We start from the raw sequence: 15,227 nt of genomic DNA, 5'->3' as shown, positions 1-15,227 counted from the left end.
GCCTGCTTAAGGTCGCAGGCTGTGGTTGTTACAGCCTTTGAGATCCAGCTTGATGGATTTTTATTTTCCTGCATCAAGGAATTATTCGTGCTGACAAAAAAGATTTCCAAAGCTCTAGCGAGACAGGCAGCTGTACCTTCCCTGGAGTGGGGAGATAACAGCAGAGGGGGAATGAGTGTTCTGTATCTCCCAGGAAACTGCCAACTTAAAAAAAAAAAATGAAAGGGACAATCCTATCCCTTTTCCTTCTCTCCTGTGACTTGGGTTGTGTAAGCATGCCACAATTCCTGCAAGAGCTGCAAAATGCAGCACAGGGGACAGAATTGAGCCTTCCAAGAACCTTTGTTTTCATTTTTTTTAAAAACAGTTCTTAGTAGGGCTGTGTAGGGACCCCCCAGCCTACTTCAGAGGGCGATTCAGAGCTTCGGAATTGGTCCTAACCCACAGCCCAATCCAGAGCAGGGCTGATCCGCTTCGGCCTCCGGATCTGAGATGCGGACAGCCAACTCGCCCCCGCCCAATCCGCCTGCTCTTTACCTGGAGCTCCCGCAGCCTCTTCATGGGAGTCACCATTTTCTTTTAAAATGGCAACTCTTTTTCTGTAAATTCTGTAAATCTTACGCAGATGGCAACCATTGTGTATGCAGTATTACAGGAGTAAATGCTGCCATTTGTGTAAGATTTAATTTCTGGAAGAAGAGTTGAAAATGGCAACTCCCTCGAAGAGGCTGATAGCTGCGTGCGCTCCCCCGGGTCCAGGTAAAATGCACGGGGCTCATGCAGCTGGGTGGGCAGCTGTCTGGATTAGGCCAAAGCATCTGAAGTGCTTCGGGTCGATCTGACCTACTTCAGAGCGCGTTGGCCCTGTCCTGACCCGCCTCGGGTTCGGGCCAAAGCGCTTCGGTTCGAGCTTCAAATCCAGAACCGAAACGATGCACAGCCCTAGTTCCTAGTCCTTAAGATTGTGAAGGTATGCTTCAATGTGCATGGGCTCTGATCTCAAAAGCAAGAAAGAGGGTGGCTGAATTAAGATCTCTGGTGGTTGGGTGGGGGAAATGTGCAGACCTTCTTTCCCTTATCTACGCGCGCGCGCGCGCGCGCACACACACACACACACACGACAAGCAAGATAAATACATTCCGCAGAATAGATGATCTAATCTCTTACTTTTTTCTTTTTTAAAAATGCTGCTGTGTGGAGGAAAATGGGTTCCACAAAATTGTGTGGCAACGCAAATAAAATACCAAAGTGTGTGTGTGTGGTGGGGCTGGATTCTCAGCCAGGCATGGAGTGTCTGGCTTCCTCCTCTTCTCCCTCCAGTGGCCTCTGAGACAGCACTCCTGATGCACAGCAGGAAAAATAAATGCAGATGGGCTTGATCCTGCATCATTTCTAGCAGTTGTACAGTCAGGCTTTTCTGGGTGCAGAATTTGGGATCTCTTGGCATAAAACAGCTGTGGCTCAGTGGTAGAATATCTGCTTTGCATGCAGATGGCCCTGGGTTCAATTCCCAGGGTCTCCAGAAAGGGCTTAGAAATAGCCCTGCCTGAAACCCCAGAGAGTTGCTGCCAGTCCGTGCAGTCAACACTGAGCTAAACGGACCAAGGTTCTGACTTGGTTTAAGGCAGCTTCTGATGTTCCTAAAAAACTGAATTTCTGTTAGCCATTAGTGACTGCTCTGTAACTAAAAGGGCAGCTTTCTTTGCCCCTGAAGAACAACGTTTGGGGGTATTGGTTTCCCCGATAGATTATTTTAACAACTGGCTGTATATATTTTGATGGCTTGTATCCTGCCTAAATAATTATGCTCTTGCCAAGACCTGTGATTTGAACAAATCTATATCTGATGTAGCTGTATAAGTACTATTCTTGGGTTTTATGTCATATTGATATTTTAGTTTCTTAATGGCTTATACCTAATGGCCCAGCCAAATTCATTTTTGCTCCTACTAAGATAATGTCCTGCCATTCACCTAGTTAGACAGATGCATAGAGCAGAGGTGGGAAAATTTTCTCTATGAGGGCTGCATTCACCTGGATATCCCCCCACCCTGAACAACAATAAGACCTATGGAAGCTTCTTTTTCAAAGTCTTACTGCTGCATGGGGGGGATTGGGGGGGGGTCACAGCACGAACTCTTCCCTCTCCAGCTGTGACTCACATAAACATACACAAACGCACAGTGAAAATCCCCCCCTCCCGCGCATAGTGGCATGGTCTGTTGTCAGCAATTGACCGTAATTGTGAAAGGTATCTTCCAAATGCAGGCACAGTCTACCTCTCAGCACTGGATGCTGCAGATAAACAGGAAAGGGGAGCTGATGCCTTCCCACCCAGGTTCTTTCCAGGGGCATCGCATGCCTAGGGATGAAAACAACGCTAAAGATAAACCTTTGACGTGATGCAGCAGGCTGATTCTTACGTTGTTGTTTTTCTTTTCTTCTTACTATAATTCTAACCCACCTTGTTCGCCTGGCCACCCACCCCACTTCAAGTATTATGAGATGTCCTACGGGCTGAACATCGAAATGCACAAACAGGTGAGAACTCACTATGTATTTCTCTTAAACTACTCAGTTTACTTTATGGCTAAGCACATATAACTGTAACCATGTATTGCGTCTCTGTTTCTCCCACCACCACCCTCCCCTGCCTCCACATCCTCTCTCCTCTCTTTTTCTCTCTATGTGTGTGTCCCTACACCACCTTGTTATCACTCTCTCTGTGTGCCACCCTGTTGTCACTCACTCTCTCCTTCTCTGCGCCACCTAGTTATTTCTCTCTCTGCGCCATCCTGTTCTCTCTCTCTCTCTCCTCCCTGTCTTCTCGCTGTACTACCCTGTCCTCTCTCTCTGCACCAGCCTGTTATCTCTCTCTTTCTTTGTGCCACTTTGTTTTCTCTCCCTCTCTTTCTCTCTCTGTGCCACCTCATTTTCTTTTTCTGTGTGTGCCATCTCATTCTCTCTCTCTTTCTGCACCAACCTGTTCTCTGTCTCTCTCTTCCTTTGTGCCACCTTGTTGTTCTCTCTCTCTCTCTGCCACCCTGGTGTGTGTGTGTGCGCGCGCACGTGCGTGCATGCGCGCCACCCTGTTATCTCTCTCCATGCCCTCTCTCTCTGTGCTACCCTGTTTGCTCTCTCTCTCTCCCCCTCCCCACCCAACGGGCTGTCAGAAAAGGGACCAATAGCTCTTGTTAGTGGTCTGAGCAGATCACTTTGCTTTTGGAATTAGGCCAAGTGCTGCATGTAGCTAGGCTGAGGGCTGCATGTGGCCTTAAGGCTGCAGGTTGCCGACTCCTTCTGTAAGGTGTACCAGTATTTCTAACCCCATATTGCAGATGGGGTGAGTTGAGGCTTGTGAGTTCACAGTGAAGGTGAGATTGGCTAGTGAGTTTGTAGCAGAGGGGAGATTTGAAATGCACATCTGGGCAGAATTTCAGGATAGGACTCCTTAAAAACTTTGGATGTTTTTACATTTTTGAAATTCAGCTGTGTAGACAGCTAAACTTCGCTTTGCCGTTTTGATATAACTGTGACATTATATTTTAAACATGAGTTCTGCCTGTTTCAGCGATGTTAAACCTTGTTCATTTTATCCTAAAAGCTCTAAATCTATTATTGGGAATATTTTATAGAAACATGCCAAGTAGAAGAATATAGATTTATTGAGGATTGCATATGAAGGATTGCAAGCTAATTCAAGTCAGAATTTCCTGAGAAATCTTTGCCCCCCAAATTCAAACTATACCCCCCCAAAAAACACCCACTCATATACAGACACTATATTTCAAAGGTTGAGTTTACTTTTGGTTTATTTAAAGTATTTTTATCCCACTCTTCAGTCAACTTACATGCAATCAGTCAAACAAGGCAGTCCCTGCTCGCAATCTTAAAAAAGATGTGACACACAAGGAAAAAAGAATGGGGAGGGAAGAGGAAAAAATGTAGTCAGCTTTCAGCAGAACGGGTGGAACGGCTGCCCCTCTCATCTCCCCCAGTACAGCCTGCCCAAATGACTGCGAGTGATGAGAGTTGAGAGAGGAGGACCCTTCATGGGGGTGGTCTTTCAGCAGGGCTGATTGAAGTTGTCTGTCTTTCATTCCAGGCTGAAATCGTCAAGCGGTTAAACGGGATTTGTGCTCAGGTTTTGCCATACCTTTCGCAAGAGGTAACCTTTTCCCCCTGCTATTGGGAACGTGTATGTGGGCGTATAATAGGAATGGTTTCCTGACTTACCTGGAAAAAACGGGTGGGGACAGTTTCCATTTCCTGCCCCCTTCCGTTTCCACCTCATCCTTTCTGGTGCTGGGTAAGCTCCACTCAGCTTTGCAATTGGCCTTAGCAACCTGACACACTCTTGATAACATCACCAGAAGTGTGACAGCGCCCAACTGCCTTACACAAACCCCTGAGCCCTGCCCCATTCCCCCAAACCTTCCCTATTTACCACTCTGCAAGGCTTCCATTTGCTCCTGGTGTGCCTGTGATGTGGAAATGCCAAGCACCAGAGACCCTGGGAAATACAGTTTTTCCAAGGCAATACAGTTTCCAGGACAATAGGGTGCTCTGGGAACTATACCTCCCAGTGCCACTTGCTCACTCACAACTGCACCCCAGGTTTTCCTGTGCAGTTAGAACTTGGATAGGGAGTCTCCAAGGTGCCTGATGTCTCTACTGAGTACTTGGGAGCCATGGGAAACCACATGTCCCAGGGGTCCTGGCTGATGTGCAGAAACCCAACAGTTCAGTACTTTCTGAGCCAGAGAGGAACGCTTTTGAGACATGATGCTCAATTCGTAATGCAGCTGGGTGTTACCGAGCTGGAGAAGTTCATATTCCGAGCCAGGCCAACCTGAACTTTGGCCACATCCTTGCCCTTGGAAAGCTCTCTCTGCCTTTTCTCCTTCTCATATTTCCCATTCTCTCTGTGCCCTTTGTTCCTCTAAGTTGGGGGTAGGGGGGACCCAATGGATCACCTACTCAGCCCTCCGTGGGCCAAATGACATGTCATTTGGTCCCTGGTGGGCACATTGAGAAAATTATCTCCCTGCACATCTGCTGTAAACCAGCTTCGCAGGGGAGGGCAGCCGTTGGCCCAACATGGCCTGCGGGCGGTAAAGCTGCCTCACCTGCCCCACGCCTTCTCTTCACACATTCCCCGTTGGTTACAGATCAGAGACAACAGCAGGGATTCCTCCAGGAGCCAGGGATTGGAATCCAGGAGTGTCAGCAGGCCGGATGGCTGTATTAGGCCTGTAAGCCCGAGGTTGCCCTCCCCTGCTTTAACGCCGCCTCTTTCAACCACGCCCAACTCTCTCCTAAAGGAGCTCCAGCCATTCTCGCTTGCTGCCCATTACGGCCCCGCCTCCTTCTCGCCATCCCATGTGGAACCCGCAGTCGCCTTTTCTCTCTTTCTCCTTCTCCAGCACCAGCAGCAGGTCCTCGGAGCCATTGAGCGAGCCAAGCAAGTGACCGCACCAGAGCTGAACTCCATCATCCGGGTCCGTGGCGCCCCTTTTGGGATCTTGGTAGCAGCTCTAGGGGGAAGTGTCAGGGAGAACAGCGTCTGCACTCTCCCTGGTTTTGTTGAGGGTGTTCTCACAGGGTATTTTTAGACAGCCCTGTAAATTCCGAAGTGCCTGAGCAGTCACATCCCAGTCACGGGTCAATGCACTGTGACGTTTCTGTGGGTCTAATTTTTCCACTGTTGTCCATGAAGTCATTGGTCCTCCAACCTCGGAGAGGCAGCATGGTGTAGCAGTTAGAGGGACTGACTAGGACTAAAGAGACCTGGGTTCACATCCTCACTCAGCAAGCATGATTCACCAACCCTCCCCCTCCTCTGTCTGAGCCATGTGGGTCACCACGCCTCATGGTAAGGCTGGCCTCATGTAGAGAGGCCATCAGCTCCCGTCTCCATGGGTGGGTATTTTCTGCTGCATCTCTCAGTTGAGAGTGGGTGAATGATCTGGCTGCACCCATTACTCACCCCAGTAGAGGCTGAGTTGGCAGGAGGCAACACGATGCAGAACATACAGATTCGTGCACAGATGCGACAGACACCCTTATCTATGGCTGCATACTTGAGCTCAGAGTTGTCTATGCATTTTATGGCCTGTATTTATTATATTTTTACTTCGGCCCACTTCCAAGGAGCTTAGGATGGGGTGCACTGTTCTCCCCCCCCCCCAACCTCACAACCCTGTGAGGTAGATTAAGCTGACAGATGGTGAACAGCCACGTTCACCCAGTGAGCTTCAGTGCTATGCAAGGATTGGAACCTGGGTCCCCCCTGTCCTAGTTCAACACCCTAATCCCTACACCATGCTGTTTCTCAATTATGTAATTTGTTAATTTCCTGTGGAATACTAGTGCCCTTTGACATATCAGTGAGGAGTTTGGGCACATACAGTTTCCCATGACACCCAGTTCTGAGAATTCTTAGTATATATCCTTCTTCTCTCCCTCCTTTCCCACCTGTCTTCATTCACTCTACTACCTTTTTAAAACACAAGTATGTAAAGAAAATGGTGGTCACCTGTCCTAGCTCAGAGTATGATCCAGTAGCCCAGGGGTGGGGAACCTTTTTCCGCCCAAATGCGAAAGTCAGTTTTGGAGATGCTCTCAATGGTCACAGTCCAGTGGTGGGTGCACTCAAAGGCAAAAGGGGTAGGGGCCACAAAACACCAACATATTTTAGCTGACGGCACTTACTGCCAGTAATGACACCTTGGGAGAAGCATCTGAAGCTTTTAGAATGGGGGAAAAACTGCAAAAGCCAGAATCCACCAGATGTTTGGTGTTGGAGGAAAGGGGTTGTAGCCAGAGGAAGGGGCGTGGCCATCTGGGAAACACCAGAGGGCCGGATTTGGCTCCCGGGGTGGAGTTACTGCACCCCTGCCCTAAACAATAGTGTACGCTCCTTGCTTCAGAAATATTGGCTTTCCCCATCTGCAAATTGACCCATGCATCGATCAACGTGTCCGGTGGGTCGAGTGGCAGCTGCTCACCCATCCCTCTCTTCCCGCCTCTTTCTCTGTTTTCTCGTTTCCCTACAGCAGCAGCTCCAGGCTCACCAGCTGTCCCAGCTCCAAGCCCTGGCCCTGCCCTTGACCCCACTGCCGGTGGGGTTGCAGCCCCCCTCCCTCCCTGCCGTCAGCGCCAGCACCGGGCTCCTCTCCCTCTCTGCCCTGGGCTCGCAAGCTCACCTCTCCAAGGAGGACAAGAACGGCCACGATGGAGACGCCCACCAAGATGACGACGGAGAGAAGTCCGATTAGACTGGTGCGGGGTGGGTGGGTGAACCTGGGTTGTGAGGGGAGGAGTGGGGGGGCAGGAAAGGGTCAGCAAAAGATGCAGTATCCCCCTCCCGCCAAGTTTGGTGGAACTGCGGATGTTGTTCTCCAGGGGGGGTGGGGGAGTGACAGGGTTGCCCCACCCACCTTTGCAGCAATAACATTTTGGCCTCTCCCCTCTTTGATTCCAGCCACTTATAGCAGACAGCCATTGCATGAGTGGTGTCTCCAAAATTTTGTGTGTGTGTTGGGGGGGGGCAGGACAAAGGAGGGGCTTGACCTCTTCCTCCCCCCACACACACTTTTAAATTCAGTTTCTGAATATGGGTGCTTGCCTCAAAATACTAAAGTCCTGTTGATGTATCCACTCCCTGCAGATCTGTCCTGGGATTCTGTGCTCTGGGGCCACCTGGGCTGCAACTCTTGCTGCTCCCTCCATAGGGGTGTGCTGAGGTCTGGGGAAAGGTTGGCAGGATTGGGACCACCTGTACCTGAGCTAGCAGTGTGCCACCTTAAAGGGGCAGGTGTGTGTGGGGGGGAGGCTTGCTTTGTGGTAAACTTCCGGCAAGATGGAGCCGTTTGCAAGCAACCTGCGCAGCTTCCAAGTTTCCCCAAGGTCGGGCACAAAGTTAAAATGTTGGCGCATCCAGCTTGACTGGTCTTATGCAGCAGGAGTGGTCATTGTCAGGGGGTCGCATTGCCCACCCCCAAACCAACCAGGGGGTGCACCCCTTCCCTGCCACTGAAATTGCCGCCCCTCTGGCAAATTCAGCGGCAGGGGTCCTGCAGAAATGGCTGTGTGGGCCCTGCGTGTTGTCCACCCCAGCTCTACAGCAACATCGGGCAGAGGGCGGACTGGGATTCCCTGGTCGATCGCTGGATGGTTTACGATGGATTAGCAAGACTTTGTGATTCCCATTTTTCCAACAAAAAGGGCTGTTCTTATTTCCTAAATCAGGCTTTAGCATCTCCGCTCTGTCGTAACTCAGATACAGCAGTGTAGCGGTAAATTCAGAGTGCAGGCGCTCATCGTGGCAGTCACTGTAGCCACGCCCCCAAGGAGAGGCTCCAAATCCAGTCCTCTGGGTTCATCCAGATCAACCCACCAGTTCTAGCAGTTTTATCTCCTCCAGGAGCAGGTCTTTTGTCCAGTGAATGGGTCTTGGTTGCCCGTTCCAGACTAAGCCAGCCCCCAAAACGTCGCATTATAACAGGGAGCAAAATGTGGTTGCTAGGAAAATTCATTTCTCCCCAACTGCAGGGAGAAATGAGGTTGCAGCTCAGCGGGAACAGGGAATTCTGAGTGGGCTGGCAGATGTCAGTGTCTCTCTAAAGAAGTGCTGATGCCGCACACCCTGGCTTCACTCAGATGCCGATTTGGATGTGTAGATGTATCTCAGCATGCGGCTTGTGGGTGCAGTTGGTAATTGGCCCCCTCAGCTGCCATTTTGCATCTGGCTCCACCCCCAAGGTGCTATTTTACAGCAGGTTTGTGGACTTTGGAGTTCTAGTTATAATTCAACAACAACACCTAAAGTAGATCCCGCCAGCCTGCCCACCCCTGCATGCCTGGGCTTCAAGTGTGCCAGTGTTTGCCCAGTGTATGCTCAGTCCACCAGCTAGGAGAGGGGGCAGTTTGCCTGGCAGATGGGCCCCAGTCCTACGTTGGCTGGTTGTTGGGTCTATCTGGTCTTGCGTGTGCAGAATTTTGACACAACCCCATTATGTCCTCCTTCAGTTGATTCAGCTGGGCCGAGGTAGTTCCCCCTGGCTTTTGCAGGAGTTCATGTTGGTGCCGGCCCTGAGTGCTGATAGTTTGGTGGTTTCCCAGGTTCCCCCCCCCCCCCGGCTCTTGCAGATGTTTCTATTAGTGCCGGCCCTGAGAGCCGATTGTTTGGTGGTTTCCCAGGGTTTCGCAGGGTTTTTTTTTCCCTCCTGGCTCTTGCAGGAGTTTCTATTAGTGCCGGCCCTCTGTGCTGATAGTTTGGTGGTTTCCCAGGTCTCCCCCCCCCCCCCCGCTCTTGCAGGAGTTTCTATTAGTGCTGGCCCTCCGTGCTGATAGTTTGGTGGTTTCCCAGGTCCCCCCCCCCCCCCGGCTCTTGCAGGAGTTTCTATTAGTGCCGGCCCTGAATGCCGATAGTTTGGTGGTTTCCTGGGTTTCATACAGTTTCCCCAATTCCGAAAGGCTAAAATGCCTCTTCTATGGTTGAGTTACTGGCAATAAGAGCTTTAAGCTACAATATGCTGGTAATTTTTTGCATTTGGGGCCCCACCCCCATTGTGTTTTGGCCCCACCCACGATTAGAATGCCCCCCCCCCTCGAGAGCTGGTCCAAAATGGAATTCAGCCCTCGAGCTGCAAAGAGGTTCTGCATCCCTGCCTTATTGTACCTTACTAGATACAATACTAATAATCTGCTGGAGAAGACAGATGCTGGCGAACCCTGCCCCATTCAGTGCACAGTGGGACAGCATTTCCTGCCGCTGCCACCTCCACTACAAACTCCTCTCTCACCTTGCGAGGGCAAAGTGGCAGAACTCCCCTATGAGCTCTAGTGCTCTGACTGGTTGGCTCAGTCTAAGCCTGCAAATGGCCGGGGCTTCGTGTGCACAATCAACAACCGGACAATAGTATCTTAGGGGGTGTCTGTCACAGAGCTGGCTGGCTCGCTCCTCCCCCTGCCAAACTCCCCCCCCCCCAATGCATCTTTCATCTAACCCTTCGTACCACAAGACACCCCCCTCCTGGTTGAATTTCATCCACGCAGTTGCTCCCTGTTGCTCTCTCCTGCATAACGTTTCTGCAGTATCTTCTGCTGGGGTTCTAGAAGCTGTCGTGCCCCCCCACGCTCCCTCCCGTTCCCCCTTCCCACCACAGCACTGTTTTAGATGATGAGCACCTTTTGTCATTATGCATGTCTCTTGTTTTTAAGGTAGCACAGAAGCAAGATTTTTATATATATATAAATATATAAATATATTAGTTCTGTATCTCCATCTCTGGGTTCCTCCCTCCCTATCTGACCCCCCACCCTGTCCCCAGTTTCCTGGTGAATTTGGAATCTTTCTAACATACAATGGCTGACCCCTTTTTTCAGTATGACTTTTTTTTAAAATTCTGTATAGGGAGGGGACAGGAGAAGAATGGGGAGGGCAAGAAATTAAAGCATTCTCACCCCTTCTTTTTGTTGTTTTGAACTCCTATTGATGTTGGGTTTGTTTGTTTAAAAAAAAAAGATACTGCAGCTTTTCTCTTATCTTTCTGAACACTAGCTTGACTTTTTTCATTTAACAAAGAAATTTTACGACAAAAAGAAATTTTTCGTGTTTGTATATATTCCTTTAGAGAAAGAGAGAGAAATCTTGTTTGCTTCATGTCTTTATTAATCACTTGACCTATATTAAGAGGAACTGAGAAAAATTAATTCTGTATTGAGGATGTAATAGCTGTGCCTTTTCAAATAAAGAAATCACATGGTTGGTTAAAGTGTGACCATTTTCTTTCCATTCCTCCTCTTCGTTTTCTTTCATTTATTTATATGGACACTCAAAAGCTTCAAGGCTAAAACAAGAATGGTTCTAAAACTCCTGGGGTCTTGAATTTCTCAAGCCAAGCACCTTTACTCTCTGTGTTACTGTGTCTGTTTTGCCACAAGAGGGAGCTACTGCTTTGCTATGCACCCCACTTGAGCACTCCCAGTGGCAGATGGTGGTACTACAGCTTCTGACTCACTGGTTGTCAGGTGACACAAGGGGGCCAATGGGAGCTATTCTGGCTTTATAAAGCCTCAGCCTCTGCCTTCAATTTTCAGTCTGGGTGATTTGCTGTTGGACTGGCCTCGGCCACTGAGCAGGCAATTTGGTAATGACCACCCTTTTTGGCTGTATCTAGACCAGCCTTCCCCAACCACAGGACTGGAAGATGGCTAATGTAACACCAATTTTTAAAAAGGGATCCAGGAAATTACAGGCCGGTTAGCTTAACGTCTGTTTTGGGTAAATTGCATGAAAGCACTATTAAAGATAAAATTAGTAAGCATATAGAAGGACAAGCCCTGCTGAAAAAGAACCAACACGGCTTCCGCAGAGGTAAGTCCTGTCTCACTAACCTTTTAGAGTTCTTTGAGAGTGTCAATAAACATGTAGACAGGGGTGACCCGGTAGACATGGTTTACTTGGACTTCCAAAAGGCTTTTGACAAAGTCCCTCACCAGACTCCTGAGCAAATTTAGCACTCATGAAATAAGAACCGAGGTTCTCTTATGGATCAGTAACTGGTTAAAGAACAGAAAGCAGAGAGTAGGAATAAATGGTAAATTCTTCCAATGGAGGGAAATAAATAGGGGGCTCCCACAGCGATCTATTGGGGCGGATGCTTTGCAACGTGATCATAAATGATCTGGAATTAGGAGTGAGCAGTGAAGAGGCCAACTTCGCCAATGACACCAAAATATTTAGGGTGGTTAAAACAGAAAGGAATTGTGAGGAGGTCCAAAAGGGTCTCTCCAAATTGGGAGAATGGGCATCTAAATGGCAAATGTACTTCAATGTAAGCAAGTGTAAAATGTTGCACGTTGGTGCAAAAAATCCCTATAACCCGATGGGATCTGAGCTAGCGGTAACCATCCAAGAAATTGATCTTGGGGTTGTGGACAGCTCGATAAAAATGTCAACCCAGTGTGCAGCTGCTGTAAAAAAAAGGCAAACTCCATGTTAGGCATCATTAGAAAGGTAACAATAAAACTACCAATATCATGCTGCCCTTATATAAATCTATGGTGCGACCACACTTTGAATACTGTGAACAGTTCTGGTCGCCATGCCTAAAAAAAGATATGCTACAGCTGCAAATAGTGCAGAAAAGGGCAACTAATATGATTAAGGGGTTGGAGCATCTCCCCTATGAGGGAAGGTTACAACTGGGAGTGTTGGGCTTTGAAAAAAGGAAGGTAAGGGGAGACGGGGGTGTACAAAATTATGCCTGGTGTGGAGAATGCTCATAGACATTTTTCTCCCTCAAAATACTAGAACCAGGGTCATCCTATGAAGCTGATTGGTGGGAGATTCAAGCTGGATAAAAGGAAGTTCTTCACATAGCACAGAGTGAAACTGGAATTCGCTACCACAGGAAGTAGTGATGACCACCAACATGAATGGCTTTAGAAGGGGGTTGGACAGAGTCATGGAGGAGAAGGCTATCAGTGGCTATTACTCCTGATGGCTCCATGCTGCCTCCAGTACCAGAGACTGTGAGCCTATATATACCAGTTGCTGGGGAACATGGGTGGGAGGGTGCTATTGCACTCGCTTGTGGGCAGCTGGTTGGCCACTGTGAACAGAATTCTGGACTAGATGGGCGCTGGGTCTGATCCAGCAGGGCTCTTCTTATGTTCTTAACCTGGTGCCATCCAGATTTTTGGGACTATAACTCCCATCAGCCCCCACAAGCATGGTCAATGATTGGGTGATGGGAGTTGTAGTCCCAAACATCTGCAGGGCTCCAGGTGGGGAAGGTGGTTCTAGGCCACTTAACCCATTGATAGGGAATGGATCTGGGCCAAATTGTAACGGATGATGTGTTGTAGGCAGTTTGGGGGAGGCAGGCAAGCGAATTATATCTCAGAGGTGCATCAGAAAGAAGGGAAAGGTGTCTGGTTTTGCCTAAAATGGAATTTAGCTAGGTTGTGAAGTATTGTAAAAGTGAGCCCTAAAATCAGCCTCATAGGCCTCTGCGCTCTGGGCTGCCACTAATCAGTCAGGTTGGTGGTTATGTGGGACAGGGCCTTCTCAGTGGTGGTGGTAGCTCCCCCCAGAACCCTTCTCCCTCTTGTGGCTTTCCGGTTTGCATGGGTGAATCTAGAGGAATCGGTGTTTTGTGTGTGTCCCAAGAACACAGAAAAGACAGAATTCAGCTCTCTGGAATCTCAGCCATCAGGATTTTTTTTTTAAATCAAGTTTCTGGCCCTTAAGAAATGTTTGCACACATGTAGTCTATGGCTGCTGTACTCTGAGAAGGCAGAGAGCTGGTTGACTTAAGATCCCTAGGAAACATACAAAGCTGCCTTGTATTCAATCAGGCCATTGATCCATCTACCTCGGTATTGTTTACAGCGGCTGTCAGCAGCAATCCAAGGTTTCAGAAAGGGATGTTTTCCCAGCCCTTTCTGGAGATCCCAGGAATGGAACCTGGGGCCTTTTGCTTACGGAGCAGGGGCTCTACCACTGTGTAACAGCCCTTCCCATAATTCCTAGCGGGGGGGAAAGTTTCTGTGGTCTCCTTGCCCCCTCCCCGTGGCAGGCTAAACTTGGAGGAAATGTCACGAGGGAGTTTTAAAATGCAGAATAAACGGGGCACAAAACAAGATTGCGCAAAGACCTTCATGGGGTTTAATGCATACCACATCCTGGGAGCCAGGTATTGTTGGTGCAAGATCTAGACTGCATGGGCACAGATTTATTTCTTCCATCTTGCCAGTCACACATTTGGGCGATACTTTTCATTGGGACCAACCAAAACGTCACAAAACCATGAGCAAGCTTTTGTGTTCTGCAGAACTTTTCATCAGGCTGGATGGAGGGGTGGAGGGAAGCTGCCTTGGCACTGAAGCCATAAAGTCTGCACTGGTCACAGGCTTAAGATGGGGTTAGCAAAGAGATGGCAGTGGTGCAGTTAGGTGATTTTACACTCTAGACTTAATGGTCTAACAGGGAGGTCTCTTCAGCTGGTAAGATATGACTTCACTTTCTTCAAAATGCTTGCTGACTGGGGGACCACTCCACATTCTGCTGAGTGGGGCCTCGGGCTTGTGCCCCAAAGTCCTACCCATATGGCGCCACCGGCCAGGCATAATTGGAGTAGGCTTTTCTAGGTGCAATACGGGTTTCATAACACGTAGGGATGCTGGGACAAAAGAAACACTTATTCTGATGCCTGTCACGCCATCAATGCGCCTTGCAGAGCAACAGCACCAAAAGGTCTCTGCCCCCAGGGAGCATCCAGTCTAAAATATAACCAACACTGTCCTATATATGGAGTCTTACCTTGCAGCCAGGGGTGGGAGTGGGCTCGAGGGACCTTGAGCATCTCCATCCTTTTCAGCCAATAAGCCTGGCAAATCCTGCCCCCTTTTGCCTCCTTTTCTTTCCCTCACTGGGTCTTTATTCCATTTACCACCGTGAACTGCTTCAGTCGCAGGTGGATCAGAAATGCTTTGTCAAGATGGAATGGACTCTGTTGCCCTCCCAGAACATCACTAATGCACGAGCTGAATGAGAGAGAGGAGGACGGGGGGGGGGGGAGATAAGTAAAAGGAGAGACATCAATAATTAAACCGCTACTCAAGAGCCTGTAAGTGCAAATGGGAGCTCAAAAGCTTCCACTGAAAGCAGCTGGGTTTGGGTCTGGAGCACCGCTTCCAAAAGACCCATAGCCAGTTCACAAAGACTGCATTGGCACCTGATGGATAGCAAAATGTAGGTTAGAAAACAAAGTTTTTTCTAACAGACCCACAAATACCCCCATCCCCAGCTTTTGTATTTTCAAAGCACCAGAACTGCATGGGAGGAGAGTTGCCAACATTTTGACTGGCTGCCGCAGCTGTGCCTTTTGAAAGAAAAGAAGAAAAAAAGGCAGCTCAATCCACCAGAATTGGCAGGTGCGCTTTGACATTTCTCTCCCTGCTGTGACAGGCTTTGCCTGTTCAATTCCTGGGGTGATCAAAGCAGCTGCTAGTGACACAGCTACAGTGGCAGGCTGAAAAGTTGGCAACCTTCAGCGGGACCTGTCAGAATCTGGCGGGATGCAGGGTAAAAGTGGGCATAGCAGCAGTAAATCCTGGCAAAATCTGGAGTTTGCCAGCAATTCTACATGATTAGTCTACACAACTTGGATCTGCAACAAAAGGTTGCAGTGTATGTTCTCCTTCTAACAGG

The 15,227-nt window shown here is 49.0% G+C and overlaps 1 protein-coding gene across 2 annotated transcripts in view; it reads left to right on the top strand.

The window, feature by feature from the left end:
- Positions 1 to 12,574, top strand: part of TLE5 (TLE family member 5, transcriptional modulator) — a 30,375-nt gene extending 17,801 nt beyond the window's left edge. The window contains exons 4-7 of one of the 2 annotated variants that reach the window (XM_084826260.1): positions 2,498 to 2,542; positions 4,107 to 4,169; positions 5,428 to 5,502; positions 7,063 to 12,574. In XM_084826260.1, coding sequence (XP_084682386.1) covers positions 2,498 to 2,542; positions 4,107 to 4,169; positions 5,428 to 5,502; positions 7,063 to 7,281 — 402 coding nt within the window. In that variant the 3' untranslated portion in view covers positions 7,282 to 12,574. Of the gene's footprint in view, positions 1 to 2,497; positions 2,543 to 4,106; positions 4,170 to 5,427; positions 5,503 to 7,059 lie in introns of both variants that reach the window. The other variant, XM_084826259.1, reaches the window with a different exon arrangement.
- The last annotated feature ends 2,653 nt before the right edge of the window (positions 12,575 to 15,227 follow it).

Source organism: Heloderma suspectum, chromosome Z, assembly GCF_057233095.1.
Source record: "Heloderma suspectum isolate Gila_16-S chromosome Z, 16-S_ref, whole genome shotgun sequence".
NCBI classification, from domain to species: domain Eukaryota; kingdom Metazoa; phylum Chordata; class Lepidosauria; order Squamata; family Helodermatidae; genus Heloderma; species Heloderma suspectum.
This window is presented reverse-complemented; position numbering and strand designations above follow the sequence as displayed.